Genomic DNA, 23,317 nt, shown 5'->3' with positions numbered 1-23,317 from the left:
GCTGGATTTGAACCCAGGTCCCCCCCCAGGTAGAACGTCCAAAGCCACTGCAACGCCCAATTCCTGGTGTGATTGATTTGTTTATTTTTCCTATTGTGTGTCGGGTGTGTGCAGTGTACGCTCGGTATCAGTGCCGGAAGGTGTGAAATGTTTGACGCTATTGTTATATTTCTTGTGCCATGTTTCCAGCATTGTGGTCCAGCTCTGTGTGAGGGATTCCCCGCCCCCCCTCCCCCCCCCCGGGCCTTTCTAATCCCTGACGGTTGTGTCTTGTACAATAATGTCAACAGCTCACAATGGGAGGAAAAGCCTGCTGTGTATGTTTTACTGATTGGACGGTTCAGTGACCAGCGACTGAATCTCCCGTCGAGGGTGGTGGTGGTGGGAGGTTCTCCCTGCGAGAGCAGCTGATGGGCATCCATTGAATTTTCTCTGGGGGCAGTTGCTTTGTTCCGGCTGCATATCAGGTTTCTGTTTTGGGTTGCGCTGCTCTAGATCTCCTATCCTGAAGGTACCAACACCCGTCGGTGAAGGGTCCCAATTCTTGCTGGCGAACTGAGCCAACTCTCGGTGGTGAGCCGGTGTCAATGTCTTTCCAATTTCCCATCCAGTGATCACGTGTGAGCTTTGCCAATCGGTCCTGTTGTGTGTTGGGGCGTCACAGAAACGTGGAATCCTGTATATGTGCACACACACGTGAACATGCTTTCGGGTGCTCTGAAACGCAACTCCTTTCCGATTGTATAGCTTCAGTCTATGTGATCGTGGTGTTGAGCGATCGGGCACGAGTCTTGCACAGTGACCTACGGGTGACCTGATCCCGACGAATGGGCTGAGTTTCACTTGTCCTGTTTCTTAAAAGAAAGAACTTGCATTTCTCTAGCCCCTTTCGCTCCCTCAGGACATCCCGATGCGCTCTGCAGCCAATGAAGTACTTTTGACTTCAATTGTACATCAATGTTGTAATGTAGGAAGTGAGCAGCCATTCTGCGCACAGCAAGCTCCCGCAAGCAGCAATATGCTAACAACCAGATTGTCTGTTTTTTTTTAGTGAAAGTTTTTCTTTTTTTTTGAGGGATCCATATTGTCCAGGACAGTGTGAGGCTAACTCCCTCACTGGGAGCGTGAGCTTACATTTTATGCTCAAGTCTCTTGGGGGGGGGGGGGGTGGAACTTGAACTTTCTGACTCTGAAGTGAGAGTGCTACAACAACAACACCTACATATATTTATAAAGCGCCTTTAACGTAATAAAACGTCCCACGGTGCTTCACAGGAGCATTATAAAACAAAGCGTGACACCGAGCCACAATTGGGTCAGATGACCAAAAGCTTGGTCAAGGAGGTAGATTTTAAGGAGAGTCTTAAAGGGGGAAAGTGAGGCGGAGAGGTGTAGGGAGGGAATTCCGGAGCTTGGGGCCCAGGAAACTGAAGGCACGGCTGCCGATGGTGGACCGATTAAAAATAGGGATACGCAAGAGGTCAGAATTCGAGCAGCGCAGATATCCTGGAGGGTTGTGGGGCTGCAGGAGATTACAGAGATAGGGAGGGGGCGAGGCCATGGAGGGATTTGTAAACAGGGATGAGAATTTTAAAATCAAGTCTTGTACATATGAGTTGTTATTACTACCCACTGAGCCGCACTGACCTTGAACCTGCTGTTAGTTTCAAGGTACCTCGCTCAGTTGTTTGCTCCTTACCCGACAAGCCTAGACGCTGCTGACGGGCATGTTTAGTTTTAGTTTAGTTTAGAGATACAGCACTGAAACAGGCCCTTCGGCCCACCGAGTCTGTGCCGACCATCAACCGCCCATTTATACTAATCCTACACTAATCCCATATTCCTACCACATCCCCACCTGTCCCTATATTTCCCTACCACCTACCTATACTAGTGACAATTTATAATGGCCAATTTACCTACCAACCTGCAAGTCTTTTGGCTTGTGGGAGGAAACCGGAGCACCCGGAGAAAACCCACACAGACACAGGGAGAACTTGCAAACTCCACACAGGCAGTACCCAGAATTGAACCCGGGTCGCTGGAGCTGTGAGGCTGCGGTGCTAACCACTGCGCCACTGTGCCGTCCATATTTGTCATTATTTCATGTATATTAGTTTCCCCTCCATCTCCTTCCGATTACCCGTTGACTGACTTGGGGGTGGGGGGGGGGGGAGGCGCAGGGGATTTTTTTTTGCCTTTCAGGTGTAGTGTAAAACAGATGATATTGAACTAGTGACCTATCACTGCGCTCAGATCTGCTCTCCATGTTACAGAAGACACTGGAGAAGATGCAAAAAGAAAAGATCTGTGAGGATGATACCAGAACTGAAAGGTTAAAATGCATTGGGATGTTTCACTACGTTTAGAGACGTCAAACGAGAGGTCCACTTTTGCTGGGGATGCTGTTCAGTGGGCACCTCCGGTTGCTCCTAACCGGCGAACCCAGTGTTGGCCAAGTGTTTGGGACTGGGGGAGGTGCAGCACTGAGCGGGAGGTCAGGCTTGATACTGTCTGTTTGCATGCAGAGCACAGGACATGAGTGAGGAACTGCGGTGGGGGGGGGGGGTGGGGATTAACTATGGAGCTGGGGGTCCAGCCAAGAATTAGTACGAGGGGGAAAATGCTGGGAAATTTAAAGGTGCCGTTTATCACTCGTGGCTCAGGCCAGAGATTAGGAGGAGGATGATTGAGGGGATTTTTCTGCAGTTGTCTTCAGTACAGTATGTAATAAGATCACAGCCTCACAGTCGCACCTTCAAACATTACTTTGCCTCGGTGATCCCTCACCAACCATCGAACGCACACACAATAGAGAAACCTTGAACCATTCCTGAGGAAGTCTCAATTGGAACTGCTGTTCTTTTATAGTTCAGAGGCTGTTGGCTGGGAGTTTAATGTCTCACATTGTTTGGGACCTTGGAGTTCCTACAAGTATGGGTCCTTGGTCCTTACCCTCAAGGACTGGCGAGTGATTTAGGGCCTTGTGGAAATTGCCTGACAAGCGTAAACTACCCAGTGCCCAGCTAGACTGGCGGCGGAGGTCAAAAAGAAATGTTTTGGTTACTTTTTCTTGCTCTGTGTGTCTCACAAGCTATTGTTTCCCTGTGTTCGTTACTTCAAACTAAACTGACACTTGGGCAAGCACAAGAGGTTCAAACTGGCATAAGACACTTCACAAAAAAAAGAACAAGCTTCATTTATATAGTGCCTGTTGCATCCTCAGGACGTACCAAATGACTATCAGGAATTGTTTTTTTCGACATAAACTGTACACGGTCACTGTTTATTCAGCAGGGTAAGGGTCACTCACTGTGTAACTGTACAGAGTCACTGTTTATTCAGCAGGGTAAGGGTCACTCACTGTGTAACTGTACAGAGTCACTGTTTATTCAGCAGGGTAAGGGTTACTCACTGTGTAACTGTACAGAGCCACTGTTTATTCAACAGGGTAAGGGTTACTCACTGTGTAACTGTACAGAGTCACTGTTTATTCAGCAGGGTAAGGGTCACTCACTGTGTAACTGTACAGAGTCACTGTTTATTCAGCAGGGTAAGGGTCACTCACTGTGTAACTGTACAGAGTCACTGTTTATTCAGCAGGGTAAGGATCACTGTAACTAGAAAATAAAACAGCAGTTCCATTTGGTTATACCGTGAATGACCCTTACTCTGCCGAACCCGGTTTCATTTAGCAGGGTAAGAAAGATGAGAAAAAACTCCCTCCACCGTGCCCAGACAGTCTGCTTGAGGTGAAGACAAGTGCAGTCAGATTCCTTTCATTGTCGTTTCACTGTGAACAGTTTGGTCTCACAAATTAACCCACAATGGTGACTGTTCCCTCTCCATAGGCGATGGTGGCTTGCTACCCTGGGCATGGAACTGGGTACGTCCGACATATCGACAACCCGAATGGCGATGGGCGCTGTGTCACATGTATTTATTATCTAAACAGGGACTGGGATATCAACGTAAGTAGCAGAGGCTTCACTCTGTCCTTTTTCATAGTTAACACTTGGGCTGATTTGGGTCAGTGGGCATAAGTGCAGCCCAGTGTACCACTAAGGCACAGAGTAGGGGGAGATCCCACAATTGGATCCTGTGTCCACCGGGGACTCAACAACAGTCCTTGTGTCCCTGGCCAGAGTAGGGAGTGAGTGGCAAAGTGTCCCCGCTCTTGATGGGGCTCATGAAGGACGTGGATTGTTGGGTGAGACCAGTGTTCTGCTCAGTTGATCTCATAATCAAAAAGCCAGCTACGATTCACTATCTTGGCTCAGGCACTGAGAATGACTATTCGGGCAGGGGGTGCCAGCACCTGTGGAAACTATATCCGAGGAAATGGTACCCCATCCCATTGATGGAGTTGCCTCTGATCCCCTTGCTGAGTTTTTAGCTCCTTCAGGTCAGTGAAAGACTGGGGTAAATATTATTCCATCTTCTTGAAAGAATACTTTGGATTAAAATCTGCAATTAATTATTTTTCTTGCAGAAATACCCTTAGAATAATTGGCCAGTGTGTGCTTGAGATCACTTACTTATCCAGGTGGAATTCACTCTTTGATAGACATTCTGAATATTGTCATGACATCTGGCGCAGTGGTTAGCACCGCAGCCTCACAGTTCCAGGGACCCGGGTTCGATTCTGGGTACTACCTGTGTGGAGTTTGCAAGTTCTCCCTGTGTCTGCGTGGGTTTCCTCCGGGTGCTCCGGTTTCCTCCCACATGCCAAAGACTTGCAGGTTGATAGGTTAATTGGCCATTATAAAATTGTCCCTAGTATAGGTAGGTGGTAGGGAAATAGAGGGACAGGTGGGGATGCAGTAGGAATCTGGGATTAGTGTAGGATTAGTATAAATGGGTGGTTGATGGTCGGCACAGACTCGGTGGGCCGAAGGGCCTGTTTCAGTGCTGTATCTCTAAACTAAACTAAACTAAACTAAACACTCCCAGGACAGGTACAACACGGGGTTAGATACAGAGTAAAGCTCCCTCTACACTGTCCCCATCAAACACTCCCAGGACAAGTACAGTACGGGGTTAGATACAGAGTGTACCTCGCACTCCTTTTATATTGGCATCAGCCTTTCACAATCTTAGGACCTCCCAAAAATGCTTTACAGCCAATGAAGTGTATTCACTGTTGTGATCTAGGAAGTGCGGCAGCCAATTGGTGCACAGCAAGCTCCCACAAACAGCAAGGTGATGATGACCAGGTTATCTGTTGTAGCGTTGAGGCATAAATATTGGGATGAACTCCCCACTACTCTTCGGATAGTGGCTGTGGGATCTTCTACGTCCACTTACGAGGATTGGTGGAGCCTCTGTTTAACGCTGCATGGGGAAGATACTGCCTCCGGTAATGCAGCATACCCCTCAGTACTGCCTCAGTGTAGTGACGGCCTGGATTATTGTGCTCCAATGGCTGGGGTGAGACTTGAACCCGTGACCTTCAGCCCCACAGGTGAGAGTGCTACCCACTGAGCCACAGCTGACTCTCTCAAGTCTGTGCTGGAGATGAGCCTGGACCCTCCGTGCCGCCATTCCTGAGTTGGGATCAGACATCTCGCAGTGAGCTGCACAGCGACCTGTGTTATTTCTCTCACCCTTTCGGTTTTCTTCCTCCAGGTCCATGGTGGCTTGCTGCAGATATTTCCGGAAAATCGCTCGGAAGTTGCAAACATTGAGCCTTTATTCGACAGATTATTAATTTTCTGGTCGGACCGCAGGAATCCTCATGAAGTCAAACCCGCCTTTGCCACCAGGTAACCAGAGGGCAGAGAGAGTATGTATGGTCTGGAAGACTGGAAAAGGCGGGTAATGGGTTGCGGGTTGTACAGGGGGTGGGTGGGTAGTGGGTGAAAGAGAGCCGTGTTACACTTATTGAAACTCTGCTAATGTATGACAGTGGATTTGTCATTTTCACACGTGAGCTCTGTAACCCTCCCCAATGCCCTCGAAATTTCATCCAAACTTAGGATGGATCGGAAGAGAGCATTCTGCATTGTATAACACGGGGGTACAGTACTGGTGGGTACAGGTCTGTCACTGTATAACACTGGGGTACAGTACTGGTGGGTACAGATCTGTCACTGTATAACACTGGGGTACAGTACTGGTGTGGACAGGTCTGTCACTGTATAACACTGGGGTACAGTACTGGTGGGTACAGGTCTGTCACTGTATAACACTGGGGTACAGTACTGGTGGGGAGAGGTCTGTCACTATAACACTGGTGTACAGTACTGGTGGGTACAGGTCTTTCATTGTATAACACTGGGGTACAGTACAGGTGGGTACAGGTCTTTCATTGTAGAACACTGGGGTACAGTACTGGTGGGCACAGGTCTGTCACTGTGTAACACGGGTACAGTACTGGTGGGGACAGGTCTGTCACTATAACACTGGTGTACAGTACTGGTGGGGACAGGTCTGTCACTGTATAACACTGGGGTACAGTACTGGTGGGGACAGGTCTGTCACTATAACACTGGTGTACAGTACTGGTGGGTACAGGTCTGTCACTGTATAACACTGGGGTACAGTACTGGTGGGTACAGGTCTGTCACTGTATAACACTGGGCTACAGTACTGGTGTGGACAGGTCTGTCACTGTATAACACTGGGGTACAGTATTGGTGGGTACAGGTCTGTCACTATATAACACTGGGGTACAGTACTGGTGGGGACAGGTCTGTCACTGTATAACACTGGGGTACAGTACTGGTGGGTACAGGTCTGTCACTGTATAACACTGGGGTACAGTACTGGTGGGTACAGGTCTTTCAGTGTATAACACTGGGGTACAGTACTGGTGGGTACAGGTCTTTCAGTGTATAACACGGGTACAGTACTGGTGGGTACAGGTCTGTCACTGTATAACACTGGGGTACAGTACTGGTGGGCACAGGTCTGTCACTGTGTAACACTGGGGTACAGTACTGGTGGGGACATATCTGTCACTGTATAACACTGGGGTACAGTACTGGTACGTACAGGTCTGTCACTGTATAACACTGGCGTACAGTACTGGTGGGGACAGGTCTGTCACTATAACACTGGTGTACAGTACTGGTGGGTACAGGTCTGTCACTGTATAACACTGGGGTACAGTACTGGTGGGGACAGGTCTGTCACTGTATAACACTGGGGTACAGTACTGGTGTGGACAGGTCTGTCACTGTGGAACACTGGGGTACAGTACTGGTGGGGACATATCTGTCACTGTATAACACTGGGGTACAGTACTGGTACGTACAAGTCTGTCACTGTATAACACTGGCGTACAGTACTGGTGGGGACAGGTCTGTCACCAGAACACTGCTGTACAGTACTGGTGGGTACAGGTCTGTCACTGTATAACACTGGGGTACAGTACTGGTGGGGACAGGTCTGTCACTGTATAACACTGGGGTACAGTACTGGTGTGGACAGGTCTGTCACTGTGGAACACTGGGGTACAGTACTGGTGGGTACAGGTCTGTCACTGTATAACACTGGGGTACAGTACTGGTGTGGACAGGTCTGTCACTATAACACTGGGGTACAGTACTGGTGGGTACAGGTCTGTCACTGTATAACACTGGGGTACAGTACTGGTGGGTACAGGTCTGTCACTGGATAACACTGGGGTACAGTACTGGTGCGGACAGGTCTGTCACTGTATAACACTGGGGTACAGTACTGGTGGGGACAGGTCTGTCACGATAATACTGGGGTACAGTACAGGTGGGTACAGCTCTTTCATTGTATAACACTGGGGTACAGTACTGGTGGGGACAGGTCTGTCACTGTATAACACTGGGGTACAGTACTGGTGGGTACAGGTCTGTCACTGTATAACTGAGGTACAGTACTGGTGGGTACAGGTCTGTCACTGGATAACACTGGGGGACAGTACTGGTGGGGACAGGTCTGTCACTATAACACTGGGGTACAGTACAGGTGGGTACAGGTCTTTCATTGTATAACACTGGTGTACAGTACTGGTGGGCACAGGTCTGTCACTGGATAACACTGGGGTACAGTACTGGTGTGGACAGGTCTGTCACTATAACACTGGGGGACAGTACTGGTGGGGACAGGTCTGTCACTGTATAACACTGGGGTACAGTACTGGTGTGGACAGGTCTGTCACTATGTAACACTGGGGGACAGTACTGGTGGGTACAGGTCTGTCACTGTATAACACTGGGGTACAGTACTGGTGGGTACAGGTCTGTCACTGTATAACACTCGGGTACAGTACTGGTGGGGACAGGTCTGTCACTGTGTAACACTGGGGTACAGTACTGGTGGGGACAGGTCTGTCACTATGACACTGGGGTACAGTACTGGTGGGGACAGGTCTGTCACTGTATAACACTCGGGTACAGTACTGGTGGGGACAGGTCTGTCACTGTATGACACTGGGGTACAGTACTGGTGGGGACAGGTCTGTCACTGTATGACACTGGGGTACAGTACTGGTGGGTACAGGTCTGTCACTGTATAACACAGGGGTACAGTACTGGTGTGGACAGGTCTGTCACTATAACACTGGGGTACAGTACTGGTGGGTACAGGTCTGTCACTGTATAACACTGGTGGACAGTACTGGTGGGGACAGGTCTGTCACTGTATAACACTGGGGTACAGTACTGGTGGGGACAGGTCTGTCACTGTATAACACCGGGGTACAGTACTGGTGGGGACAGGTCTGTCACTGTATAACACTGGGGTACAGTACTGGTGGGGACAGGTCTGTCACTGTATGACACTGGGGTACAGTACTGGTGGGTACAGGTCTGTCACTGTATAACACTGGGGTACAGTACTGGTGTGGACAGGTCTGTCACTGCATAACACTGGGGTACAGTACTGGTGTGGACAGGTCTGTCACTGTATAACACTGGGGTACAGTACTGGTGGGTACAGGTCTGTCACTGTATAACACTGGGGTACAGTACTGGTGTGGACAGGTCTGTCACTGTATAACACTGGGGTACAGTACTGGTGGGGACAAGTCTGTCACTATAATACTGTGGTACCGTACAGGTGGGTACAGGTCTGTCACTGTATAACACTGGGGTACAGTACTGGTGGGGACAGGTCTTTCATTGTATAACACTGGGGTACAGTACTGGTGGGGACAGGTCTGTCACTATAACACTGGTGCACAGTACTGGTGGGGACAGGTCTGTCACTATAACACTGGGGTACAGTACAGGTGGGTTCAGGGTCTGTCACTGTATAACACTGGGGTACAGTACTGGTGGGGACAGGTCTGTCACTGTATAACACTGGGGTACAGTACTGGTGGGGACAGGTCTGTCACTGTGTAACACTGGGGTACAGTACTGGTGGGGACAGGTCTGTCACTGTATAACACTGGGGTCCAGTACTGGTGGGAACAGGTCTGTCACTGTATAACACTGGGGTACAGTACTGGTGGGTACAGGTCTGTCACTGTATAACACTGGGGTACAGTACTGGTGGGGACAGGTCTGTCACTGCATAACACTGGGGTACAGTACTGGTGGGTACAGGTCTGTCACTGTATAACACTGGGGTACAGTACTGGTGTGGACAGGCCTGTCACTGTATAACACTGGGGTACAGTACTGGTGTGGACAGGTCTGTCACTATAACACTGGGGTACAGTACTGGTGGGTACAGGTCTGTCACTGTATAACACTGGGGTACAGTACTGGTGGGGACAGGTCTTTCAGTGTGTAACACTGGGGTACAGTACTGGTGGGGACAGGTCTGTCACAAGAACACTGGTGTACAGTGCTGGTGGGGACAGGTCTGTCACTGTAAAACACGGGTACAGTACTGGTGGGGACATATCTGTCACTGTATAACACTGGGGTACAGTACTGGTACGTACAGGTCTGTCACTGTCTAACACTGGGGTACAGTACTGGTGGGGACAGGTCTGTCACTATAACACTGGTGTACAGTACTGGTGGGGACAGGTCTGTCACTGTATAACACTGGGGTACAGTACTGGTGGGGACAGGTCTGTCACTGTATAACACTGGTGTACAGTACTGGTGGGGACAGGTCTGTCACTGTATAACACTGGTGTACAGTACTGGTGGGGACAGGTCTGTCACTGTATAACACTGGGGTACAGTACTGGTGGGGACAGGTCTGTCACTGTATAACACTGGGGTACAGTACTGGTGGGTACAGGTCTGTCACTGTTTAACACTGGGGTGCAGTACTGGTGGGTACAAGTCTGTCACTGTATAACACTGGGGTACAGTACTGGTGGGTACAGGTCTGTCACTGTATAACACTGGGGTACAGTACTGGTGTGGACAGGTCTGTCACTGTATAACACTGGGGTACAGTACTGGTGTGGACAGGTCTGTCACTGTATAACACTGGGGTACAGTACTGGTGGGTACAGGTCTGTCACTGTATAACACTGGGGTACAGTACTGATGGGGACAGGTCTGTCACTGCATAACACTGGGGTACAGTACTGGTGTGGACAGGTCTGTCACAGTATAACACTGGGGTACAGTACTGGTGTGGACAGGTCTGTCACTAAAACACTGGGGTACAGTACTGGTGGGTACAGGTCTGTCACTGTATAACACTGGGGTACAGTACTGGTGGGGACTGGTCTTTCAGTGTGTAACACTGGGGTACAGTACTGGTGGGGACAGGTCTGTCACTGTATAACACGGGTACAGTACTGGTGGGGACATATCTGTCACTGTATAACACTGGGGTACAGTACTGGTGGGGACAGGTCTGTCACTGTATAACACTGGGGTACAGTACTGGTGGGGACAGGTCTGTCACTGTATAACACTGGGGTACAGTACTGGTGGGTACAGGTCTGTCACTGTATAACACTGGGGTACAGCACTGGTGTGGACAGGTCTGTCACTATAACACTGGGGTACAGTACTGGTGGGTACAAGTCTGTCACTGTATAACACTGGGGTACAGTACTGGTGGGTACAGGTCTGTCACTGTATAACACTGGGGTACAGTACTGGTGTGGACAGGTCTGTCACTGTATAACACTGGGGTACAGTACTGGTGGGGACAGGTCTGTCACTGTATAACACTGGGGTCCAGTACTGGTGGGTACAGGTCTGTCACTGTATAACAGTGGGGTACAGTACTGGTGGGTACAGGTCTGTCACTGTATAACACTGGGGTCCAGTACTGGTGGGTACAGGTCTGTCACTGTATAACACTGGGGTACAGTACTGGTGGGTACAGGTCTGTCACTGTATAACACTGGGGTACAGTACTGGTGGGACAAGTCTGTCACTATAACACTGGGGTACAGTACAGGTGGGTACAGGTCTTTCATTGTATAACAATGGGGTCCAGTACTGGTGGGTACAGGTCTGTCACTGTATAACACTGGGGTACAGTACTGGTGTGGACAGATCTGTCACTATAACACTGGGGTACAGTACTGGTGGGTACAGGTCTGTCACTGTATAACACTGGGGTACAGTACTGGTGGGTACAGGTCTGTCACTGTATAACACTGGAGTACAGTACTGATGGGTACAGGTCTGTCACTGTATAACACTGGGGTACATTACTGGTGGGGACAGGTCTGTCAGTATAATACTGGGGTACAGTACAGGTGGGTACAGGTCTTTCATTGTATAACACTGGGGTACAGTACAGGTGGGTTCAGGGTCTGTCACTGTATAACCCTGAGATACAGTACTGGTGGGGACAGGTCAGTCACTATAACACTGGTGTACAGTACTGGTGGGGACAGGTCTGTCACTGTATAACACTGGGGTACACTACTGGTGTGGACAGGTCTGTGACTGTATAACACTGGGGTACAGTACTGGTGGGGACAGGTCTGTCACTGTATAACACTGGGGTACACTACTGGTAGGTACAGGTCTGTCACTGTATAACACTGGGGTACAGTACTGGTGGGGACAGGTCTGTCACTATAACACTGGTGCACAGTACTGGTGGGGACAGGTCTGTCACTATAACACTGGGGTACAGTACAGGTGGGTTCAGGGTCTGTCACTGTATAACACTGGGGTACAGTACCGGTGGGGACAGGTCTGTCACTGTATAACACTGGGGTACAGTACTGGTGGGGACAGGTCTGTCACTGTGTAACACTGGGGTACAGTACTGGTGGGGACAGGTCTGTCACTGTATAACACTGGGGTCCAGTACTGGTGGGTACAGGTCTGTCACTGTATAACACTGGGGTACAGTACTGGTGGGTACAGGTCTGTCACTGTATAACACTGGGGTACAGTACTGGTGGGGACAGGTCTGTCACTGCATAACACTGGGGTACAGTACTGGTGGGTACAGGTCTGTCACTGTATAACACTGGGGTACAGTACTGGTGTGGACAGGCCTGTCACTGTATAACACTGGGGTACAGTACTGGTGTGGACAGGTCTGTCACTATAACACTGGGGTACAGTACTGGTGGGTACAGGTCTGTCACTGTATAACACTGGGGTACAGGACTGGTGGGGACAGGTCTTTCAGTGTGTAACACTGGGGTACAGTACTGGTGGGGACAGGTCTGTCACAAGAACACTGGTGTACAGTGCTGGTGGGGACAGGTCTGTCACTGTAAAACACGGGTACAGTACTGGTGGGGACATATCTGTCACTGTATAACACTGGGGTACAGTACTGGTACGTACAGGTCTGTCACTGTCTAACACTGGGGTACAGTACTGGTGGGGACAGGTCTGTCACTATAACACTGGGGTACAGTACAGGTGGGTACAGGTCTTTCATTGTATAACACTGGGGTACAGTACAGGTGGGTTCAGGGTCTGTCACTGTATAACCCTGAGATACAGTACTGGTGGGGACAGGTCAGTCACTATAACACTGGTGTACAGTACTGGTGGGGACAGGTCTGTCACTGTATAACACTGGGGTACACTACTGGTGTGGACTGGTCTGTGACTGTATAACACTGGGGTACAGTACTGGTGGGGACAGGTCTGTCACTGTATAACACTGGGGTACACTACTGGTAGGTACAGGTCTGTCACTGTATAACACTGGGGTACAGTACTGGTGGGGACAGGTCTGTCACTATAACACTGGTGCACAGTACTGGTGGGTTCAGGGTCTGTCACTGTATAACACTGGGGTACAGTACCGGTGGGGACAGGTCTGTCACTGTATAACACTGGGGTACAGTACTGGTGGGGACAGGTCTGTCACTGTGTAACACTGGGGTACAGTACTGGTGGGGACAGGTCTGTCACTGTATAACACTGGGGTCCAGTACTGGTGGGTACAGGTCTGTCACTGTATAACACTGGGGTACAGTACTGGTGGGTACAGGTCTGTCACTGTATAACACTGGGGTACAGTACTGGTGGGGACAGGTCTGTCACTGCATAACACTGGGGTACAGTACTGGTGGGTACAGGTCTGTCACTGTATAACACTGGGGTACAGTACTGGTGTGGACAGGCCTGTCACTGTATAACACTGGGGTACAGTACTGGTGTGGACAGGTCTGTCACTATAACACTGGGGTACAGTACTGGTGGGTACAGGTCTGTCACTGTATAACACTGGGGTACAGGACTGGTGGGGACAGGTCTTTCAGTGTGTAACACTGGGGTACAGTACTGGTGGGGACAGGTCTGTCACAAGAACACTGGTGTACAGTGCTGGTGGGGACAGGTCTGTCACTGTAAAACACGGGTACAGTACTGGTGGGGACATATCTGTCACTGTATAACACTGGGGTACAGTACTGGTATGTACAGGTCTGTCACTGTCTAACACTGGGGTACAGTACTGGTGGGGACAGGTCTGTCACTATAACACTGGTGTACAGTACTGGTGGGGACAGGTCTGTCACTGTATAACACTGGGGTACAGTACTGGTGGGTACAGGTCTGTCACTGTATAACACTGGGGTACAGTACTGGTGGGTACAGGTCTGTCACTGTATAACACTGGGGTACAGTACTGGTGGGGACAGGTCTGTCACTGTATAACACTGGGGTACAGTACTGGTGTGGACAGGTCTGTCACTGTATAACACTGGGGTACAGTACTGGTGTGGACAGGTCTGTCACTGTATAACACTGGGGTACAGTACTGGTGGGTACAGGTCTGTCACTGTATAACACTGGGGTACAGTACTGGTGGGGACAGGTCTGTCACTGCATAACACTGGGGTACAGTACTGGTGTGGACAGGTCTGTCACTGTATAACACTGGGGTACAGTACTGGTGTGGACAGGTCTGTCACTGTATAACACTGGGGTACAGTACTGGTGTGGACAGGTCTGTCACTGTATAACACTGGGGTACAGTACTGGTGTGGACAGGTCTGTCACTATAACACTGGGGTACAGTACTGGTGGGTACAGGTCTGTCACTGTATAACACTGGGGTACAGTACTGGTGGGGACTGGTCTTTCAGTGTGTAACACTGGGGTACAGTACTGGTGGGGACAGGTCTGTCACTGTATAACACGGGTACAGTACTGGTGGGGACATATCTGTCACTGTATAACACTGGGGGACAGTACTGGTACGTACAGGTCTGTCACTGTCTAACACTGGGGTACAGTACTGGTGGGGACAGGTCTGTCACTGTATAACACTGGGGTACAGTACTGGTTTGGACAGGTCTGTCACTGTATAACACTGGGGTACAGTACTGGTGGGTACAAGTCTGTCACTGTATAACACTGGGGTACAGTACTGGTGGGTACAGGTCTGTCACTGTATAACACTGGGGTACAGTACTGGTGTGGACAGGTCTGTCACTGTATAACACTGGGGTACAGTACTGGTGGGGACAGGTCTGTCACTGTATAACAGTGGGGTACAGTACTGGTGGGTACAGGTCTGTCACTGTATAACACTGGGGTACAGTACTGGTGGGTACAGGTCTGTCACTGTATAACACTGGGGTACAGTACTGGTGGGTACAGGTCTGTCAAGGTATAACACTGGGGTACAGTACTGGTGGGGACAAGTCTGTCACTATAACACTGGGGTACAGTACAGGTGGGTACAGGTCTGTCACTGTATAACACTGGGGTACAGTACTGATGGGTACAGGTCTGTCACTGTATAACACTGGGGTACAGTACTGATGGGTACAGGTCTTTCATTGTATAACACTGGGGTACAGTACAGGTGGGTTCAGGGTCTGTCACTGTATAACCCTGAGATACAGTACTGGTGGGGACAGGTCAGTCACTATAACACTGGTGTACAGTACTGGTGGGGACAGGTCTGTCACTGTATAACACTGGGGTACACTACTGGTGTGGACTGGTCTGTGACTGTATAACACTGGGGTACAGTACTGGTGGGGACAGGTCTGTCACTGTATAACACTGGGGTACACTACTGGTAGGTACAAGTCTGTCACTGTATAACACTGGGGTACAGTACTGGTGGGGACAGGACTGTCACTATAACACTGGGGTACACTACTGGTCGGGACAGGTCTGTCACTGTATAACACTGGGGTACAGTACTGGTGGGGACTAGCCTGTCACTGTGTAACACTGGGGTACAGTACTGGTGGGGACAGGTCTGTCAATGTATAACACTGGGGTACAGTACTGGTGGGTACAGGTCTTTCAGTGTAAACACGGGTCGAGTACTGGTGGGGACAGGTCTGTCACTGTATAACATGGGGGTACAGTACTGGTGGGTACAGGTCTGTCACTGTATAACACTGGTGTACAGTACTGGTGGGAACAGGTCTGTCACTGTATAACACTGGGGTACAGTACTGGTGGGGGCAGGTCTGTCACTGTATAACACTGGGGTCCAGTTCTGGTGGGTACAGGTCTTTCAGTGTATAACACTGGGGAACAGTACTGGTGGGGACTAGTCTGTCACTATAACACTGGGGTACAGTACTGGTGGGGACAGGTTTGTCACTGTATAACACTGGGGTACAGTACAGGTGGGTACAGGTCTTTCATTGTATAACACTGGGGTCCAGTACTGGTGGGTACAGGTCTGTCACTGTATCACACTGGGGTACAGTACTGGTGGGTACAGGTCTGCACTGTATAACACTGGGGTACAGTACTGGTGGGCACAGGTCTCCCACTGTGTAACACTGGGGTACAGGACTGGTGGGGACAGGTCTGTCACTGTATAACACTGGGGTACAGTACTGGTGGGTACAGGTCTTTCATTGTATAACACGGGTACAGTACTGGTGGGGACAGGTCTGTCACTGTATAACACTGGGGTACAGTACTGGTGGGTACAGGTCTGTCACTGTATAACTCTGGGGTACAGTACTGGTGGGTACAGGTCTGTCACTGTCTAACACTGGGGTACAGTACTGGTGGGTACAGAACTGTCACTGTACAACACTGGGGGACAGTACTGGTGGGTACAGGTCTGTCACTGTATAACACTGGGGTACAGTACTGGTGGGTACAGGTCTGTCACTGTATAACACTGGGGGACAGTACTGGTGGGTACAGGTCTGTCACTGTATAACACTGGGGTACAGTACTGGTGGGGACAGGTCTGTCACTGTATAACACTGGGGTACAGTACTGGTGGGGACAGGTCTGTCACTATAACACTGGGGTACTTTTCAGGTGGGTACAAGTCTTTCATTGTATAACACTGGGGTACAGTACTGGTGGGGACAGGTCTGTCACTATAACACTGGGGTACAGTACTGGTGGGGACAGGTCTGTCACTGTATAACACTGGGGTACAGTACTGGTGTGGACAGGTCTGTCACTGTATAACACTGGGGTACAGTACTGGTGTGGACAGGTCTGTCACTGTATAACACTGGGGTACAGTACTGGTGGGTACAGGTCTGTCACTGTATAACACTGGGGTACAGTACTGGTGGGGACAGGTCTGTCACTGCATAACACTGGGGTACAGTACTGGTGTGGACAGGTCTGTCACTGTATAACACTGGGGTACAGTACTGGTGTGGACAGGTCTGTCACTGTATAACACTGGGGTACAGTACTGGTGGGTACAAGTCTGTCACTGTATAACACTGGGGTACAGTACTGGTGGGTACAGGTCTGTTTCTGTATAACACTGGGGTACAGTACTGGTGTGGACAGGTCTGTCACTGTATAACACTGGGGTACAGTACTGGTGGGGACAGGTCTGTCACTGTATAACAGTGGGGTACAGTACTGGTGGGTACAGGTCTGTCACTGTATAACACTGGGGTACAGTACTGGTGGGTACAGGTCTGTCACTGTATAACACTGGGGTACAGTACTGGTGGGTACAGGTCTGTCACTGTATAACACTGGGGTACAGTACTGGTGGGGACAAGTCTGTCACTATAACACTGGGGTACAGTACAGGTGGGTACAGGTCTGTCACTGTATAACACTGGGGTACAGTACTGATGGGTACAGGTCTGTCACTGTATAACACTGGGGTACAGTACTGATGGGTACAGGTCTTTCATTGTATAACACTGGGGTACAGTACAGGTGGGTTCAGGGTCTGTCACTGTATAACCCTGAGATACAGTACTGGTGGGGACAGGTCAGTCACTATAACACTGGTGTACAGTACTGGTGGGGACAGGTCTGTCACTGTATAACACTGGGGTACACTACTGGTGTGGACTGGTCTGTGACTGTATAACACTGGGGTACAGTACTGGTGGGGACAGGTCTGTCACTGTATAACACTGGGGTACACTACTGGTAGGTACAAGTCTGTCACTGTATAACACTGGGGTACAGTACTGGTGGGGACAGGACTGTCACTATAACACTGGGGTACACTACTGGTCGGGACAGGTCTGTCACTGTATAACACTGGGGTACAGTACTGGTGGGGACTAGCCTGTCACTGTGTAACACTGGGGTACAGTACTGGTGGGGACAGGTCTGTCAATGTATAACACTGGGGTACAGTACTGGTGGGTACAGGTCTTTCAGTGTAAACACGGGTCGAGTACTGGTGGGGACAGGTCTGTCACTGTATAACATGGGGGTACAGTACTGGTGGGTACAGGTCTGTCACTGTATAACACTGGTGTACAGTACTGGTGGGAACAGGTCTGTCACTGTATAACACTGGGGTACAGTACTGGTGGGGGCAGGTCTGTCACTGTATAACACTGGGGTCCAGTTCTGGTGGGTACAGGTCTTTCAGTGTATAACACTGGGGAACAGTACTGGTGGGGACTAGTCTGTCACTATAACACTGGGGTACAGTACTGGTGGGGACAGGTTTGTCACTGTATAACACTGGGGTACAGTACAGGTGGGTACAGGTCTTTCATTGTATAACACTGGGGTCCAGTACTGGTGGGTACAGGTCTGTCACTGTATCACACTGGGGTACAGTACTGGTGGGTACAGGTCTGCACTGTATAACACTGGGGTACAGTACTGGTGGGCACAGGTCTCCCACTGTGTAACACTGGGGTACAGTACTGGTGGGGACAGGTCTGTCACTGTATAACACTGGTGTACAGTACTGGTGGGGACAGGTCTGTCACTGTATAACACTGGGGTACAGGACTGGTGGGGACAGGTCTTTCATTGTATAACACGGGTACAGTACTGGTGGGGACAGGTCTGTCACTGTATAACTCTGGGGTACAGTACTGGTGGGTACAGGTCTGTCACTGTCTAACACTGGGGTACAGTACTGGTGGGTACAGAACTGTCACTGTACAACACTGGGGGACAGTACTGGTGGGTACAGGTCTGTCACTGTATAACACTGGGGTACAGTACTGGTGGGTACAGGTCTGTCACTGTATAACACTGGGGGACAGTACTGGTGGGTACAGGTCTGTCACTGTATAACACTGGGGTACAGTACTGGTGGGGACAGGTCTGTCACTGTATAACACTGGGGTACAGTACTGGTGGGGACAGGTCTGTCACTATAACACTGGGGTACTTTTCAGGTGGGTACAAGTCTTTCATTGTATAACACTGGGGTACAGTACTGGTGGGGACAGGTCTGTCACTATAACACTGGGGTACAGTACTGGTGGGGACAGGTCTGTCACTGTATAACACTGGGGTACAGTACTGGTGTGGACAGGTCTGTCACTGTATAACACTGGGGTACAGTACTGGTGTGGACAGGTCTGTCACTGTATAACACTGGGGTACAGTACTGGTGGGTACAGGTCTGTCACTGTATAACACTGGGGTACAGTACTGGTGGGGACAGGTCTGTCACTGCATAACACTGGGGTACAGTACTGGTGTGGACAGGTCTGTCACTGTATAACACTGGGGTACAGTACTGGTGTGGACAGGTCTGTCACTGTATAACACTGGGGTACAGTACTGGTGTGGACAGGTCTGTCACTGTATAACACTGGGGTACAGTACTGGTGTGGACAGGTCTGTCACTATAACACTGGGGTACAGTACTGGTGGGTACAGGTCTGTCACTGTATAACACTGGGGTACAGTACTGGTGGGGACTGGTCTTTCAGTGTGTAACACTGGGGTACAGTACTGGTGGGGACAGGTCTGTCACTATAACACGGGTACAGTACTGGTGGGGACATATCTGTCACTGTATAACACTGGGGGACAGTACTGGTACGTACAGGTCTGTCACTGTCTAACACAGGGGTACAGTACTGGTGGGGACAGGTCTGTCACTGTATAACACTGGGGTACAGTACTGGTTTGGACAGGTCTGTCACTGTATAACACTGGGGTACAGTACTGGTTTGGACAGGTCTGTCACTGTATAACACTGGGGTACAGTACTGGTGGGTCCAGGTCTGTCACTGTATAACACTGGGGTACAGTACTGGTGTGGACAGGTCTGTCACTATAACACTGGGGTACAGTACTGGTGGGTACAAGTCTGTCACTGTATAACACTGGGGTACAGTAGTGGTGGGTACAGGTCTGTCACTGTATAACACTGGGGTACAGTACTGGTGTGGACAGGTCTGTCACTGTATAACACTGGGGTACAGTACTGGTGGGCACAGGTCTCCCACTGTGTAACACTGGGGTACAGTACTGGTGGGGACAGGTCTGTCACTGTATAACACTGGGGTACAGGACTGGTGGGGACAGGTCTGTCACTGTATAACACTGGGGTACAGTACTGGTGGGTACAGGTCTTTCATTGTATAACACGGGTACAGTACTGGTGGGGACAGGTCTGTCACTGTATAACACTGGGGTACAGTACTGGTGGGTACAGGTCTGTCACTGTATAACACTGGGGTACAGTACTGGTGGGTACAGAACTGTCACTGTACAACACTGGGGGACAGTACTGGTGGGTACAGGTTTGTCACTGTATAACACTGGGGTACAGTACTGGTGGGTACAGGTCTGTCACTGTATAACACTGGGGGACAGTACTGGTGGGTACAGGTCTGTCACTGTATAACACTGGGGTACAGTACTGGTGGGGACAGGTCTGTCACTGTATAACACTGGGGTACAGTACTGGTGGGGACAGGTCTGTCACTATAACACTGGGGTACAGTTCAGGTGGGTACAAGTCTTTCATTGTATAACACTGGGGTACAGTACTGGTGGGGACAGGTCTGTCACTATAACACTGGGGTACAGTACTGGTGGGGACAGGTCTGTCACTATAACACTGGGGTACAGTACAGGTGGGTACAAGTCTTTCATTGTATAACACTGGGGTACAGTACTGGTGGGGACAGGTCTGTCACTGTATAACACTGGGGTACAGTACTGGTGTAGACAGGTCTGTCACTGTATAACACTGGGGTACAGTACTGGTGGGGACAGGTCTGTCACTGTATAACACTGGGGTACAGTACTGGTGTGGACAGGTCTGTCACTGTATAACACTGGGGTACAGTACTGGTGTGGACAGGTCTGTCACTGTATAACACTGGGGTACAGTACTGGTGGGTACAGGTCTGTCACTGTATAACACTGGGGTACAGTACTGGTGGGGACAGGTCTGTCACTGCATAACACTGGGGTACAGTACTGGTGTGGACAGGTCTGTCACTGTTTAACACTGGGGTACAGAACTGGTGTGGACAGGTCTGTCACTGTATAACACTGGGGTACAGTACTGGTGTGGACAGGTCTGTCACTGTATAACACTGGGGTACAGTACTGGTGTGGACAGGTCTGTCACTATAACACTGGGGTACAGTACTGGTGGGTACAGGTCTGTCACTGTATAACACTGGGGTACAGTACTGGTGGGGACTGGTCTTTCAGTGTGTAACACTGGGGTACAGTACTGGTGGGGACAGGTCTGTCACTGTATAACACGGGTACAGTACTGGTGGGGACATATCTGTCACTGTATAACACTGGGGTACAGTACTGGTGGGGACAGGTCTGTCACTGTATAACACTGGGGTACAGTACTGGTTTGGACAGGTCTGTCACTGTATAACACTGGGGTACAGTACTGGTGGGTCCAGGTCTGTCACTGTATAACACTGGGGTACAGTACTGGTGTGGACAGGTCTGTCACTATAACACTGGGGTACAGTACTGGTGGGTACAAGTCTGTCACTGTATAACACTGGTGTACAGTACTGGTGGGTACAGGTCTGTCACTGTATAACACTGGGGTACAGTACTGGTGTGGACAGGTCTGTCACTGTATAACACTGGGGTACAGTACTGGTGGGGACAGGTCTGTCACTGTATAACACTGGGGTCCAGTACTGGTGGGTACAGGTCTGTCACTGTATAACAGTGGGGTACAGTACTGGTGGGTACAGGTCTGTCACTGTATAACACTGGGGTCCAGTACTGGTGGGTACAGGTCTGTCACTGTATAACACTGGGGTACAGTACTGGTGGGTACAGGTCTGTCACTGTATAACACTGGGGTACAGTACTGGTGGGGACAAGTCTGTCACTATAACACTGGGGTACAGTACAGGTGGGTACAGGTCTTTCATTGTATAACAATGGGGTCCAGTACTGGTGGGTACAGGTCTGTCACTGTATAACACTGGGGTACAGTACTGGTGGGTACAGGTCTTTCAGTGTAAACACGGGTCGAGTATTGGTGGGGACAGGTCTGTCACTGTATAACATGGGGGTACAGTACTGGTGGGTACAGGTCTGTCACTGTATAACACTGGTGTACAGTACTGGTGGGAACAGGTCTGTCACTGTATAACACTGGGGGACAGTACTGGTGGGGGCAGGTCTGTCACTGTATAACACTGGGGTCCAGTTCTGGTGGGTACAGGTCTTTCAGTGTATAACACTGGGGAACAGTACTGGTGGGGACTAGTCTGTCACTATAACACTGGGGTACAGTACTGGTGGGGACAGGTTTGTCACTGTATAACACTGGGGTACAGTTCAGGTGGGTACAGGTCTTTCATTGTAGAACACTGGGGTCCAGTACTGGTGGGTACAGGTCTGTCACTGTATCACACTGGGGTACAGTACTGGTGGGTACAGGTCTGTCACTGTATAACACTGGGGTACAGTACTGGTGGGTACAGGTCTGCACTGTATAACACTGGGGTACAGTACTGGTGGGCACAGGTCTCCCACTGTGTAACACTGGGGTACAGTACTGGTGGGGACAGGTCTGTCACTGTATAACACTGGGGTACAGGACTGGTGGGGACAGGTCTGTCACTGTATAACACTGGGGTACAGTACTGGTGGGTACAGGTCTTTCATTGTATAACACGGGTACAGTACTGGTGGGGACAGGTCTGTCACTGTATAACACTGGGGTACAGTACTGGTGGGTACAGGTCTGTCACTGTATAACACTGGGGTACAGTACTGGTGGGTACATTTCTGTCACTGTACAACACTGGGGGACAGTACTGGTGGGTACAGGTATGTCACTGTATAACACTGGGGTACAGTACTGGTGGGTACAGGTCTGTCACTGTATAACACTGGGGGACAGTACTGGTGGGTACAGGTCTGTCACTGTATAACACTGGGGTACAGTACTGGTGGGGACAGGTCTGTCACTGTATAACACTGGTGTACAGTACTGGTGGGTACAGGTCTGTCACTATAACACTGGGGTACAGTTCAGGTGGGTACAAGTCTTTCATTGTATAACACTGGGGTACAGTACTGGTGGGGACAGGTCTGTCACTATAACACTGGGGTACAGTACTGGTGGGGACAGGTCTGTCACTATAACACTGGGGTACAGTACTGGTGGGGACAGGTCTGTCACTGTATAACACTGGGGTACAGTACTGGTGTAGACAGGTCTGTCACTGTATAACACTGGGGTACAGTACTGGTGGGGACAGGTCTGTCACTGTATAACACTGGTGTACAGTACTGGTGGGGACAGGTCTGTCACTGTATAACACTGGTGTACAGTACTGGTGGGGACAGGTCTG

At 50.1% G+C, this 23,317-nt stretch overlaps 2 protein-coding genes across 2 annotated transcripts in view; both read left to right on the top strand.

Moving 5' to 3' along the window:
* rab4b (RAB4B, member RAS oncogene family) overlaps positions 1-3,935 on the top strand; it is a 91,486-nt gene extending 87,551 nt beyond the window's left edge. Inside the window, exon 9 of the transcript XR_010969807.1 lies at positions 3,852-3,935. The gene's annotated coding sequence lies outside the window, so the exon portion shown is untranslated. The remainder of the gene's footprint in view (positions 1-3,851) is intronic.
* egln2 (egl-9 family hypoxia-inducible factor 2) overlaps positions 1-23,317 on the top strand; it is a 75,979-nt gene that overhangs the window by 4,472 nt on the left and 48,190 nt on the right. The window contains exons 2-3 of the mRNA XM_068019028.1: positions 3,852-3,971; positions 5,629-5,765. Coding sequence (XP_067875129.1) covers positions 3,852-3,971; positions 5,629-5,765 — 257 coding nt within the window. The remainder of the gene's footprint in view (positions 1-3,851; positions 3,972-5,628; positions 5,766-23,317) is intronic.

Source organism: Heterodontus francisci, chromosome 40 (assembly GCF_036365525.1).
Source record: "Heterodontus francisci isolate sHetFra1 chromosome 40, sHetFra1.hap1, whole genome shotgun sequence".
Taxonomy (NCBI): Eukaryota; Metazoa; Chordata; class Chondrichthyes; order Heterodontiformes; family Heterodontidae; genus Heterodontus; species Heterodontus francisci.
This window is presented reverse-complemented; position numbering and strand designations above follow the sequence as displayed.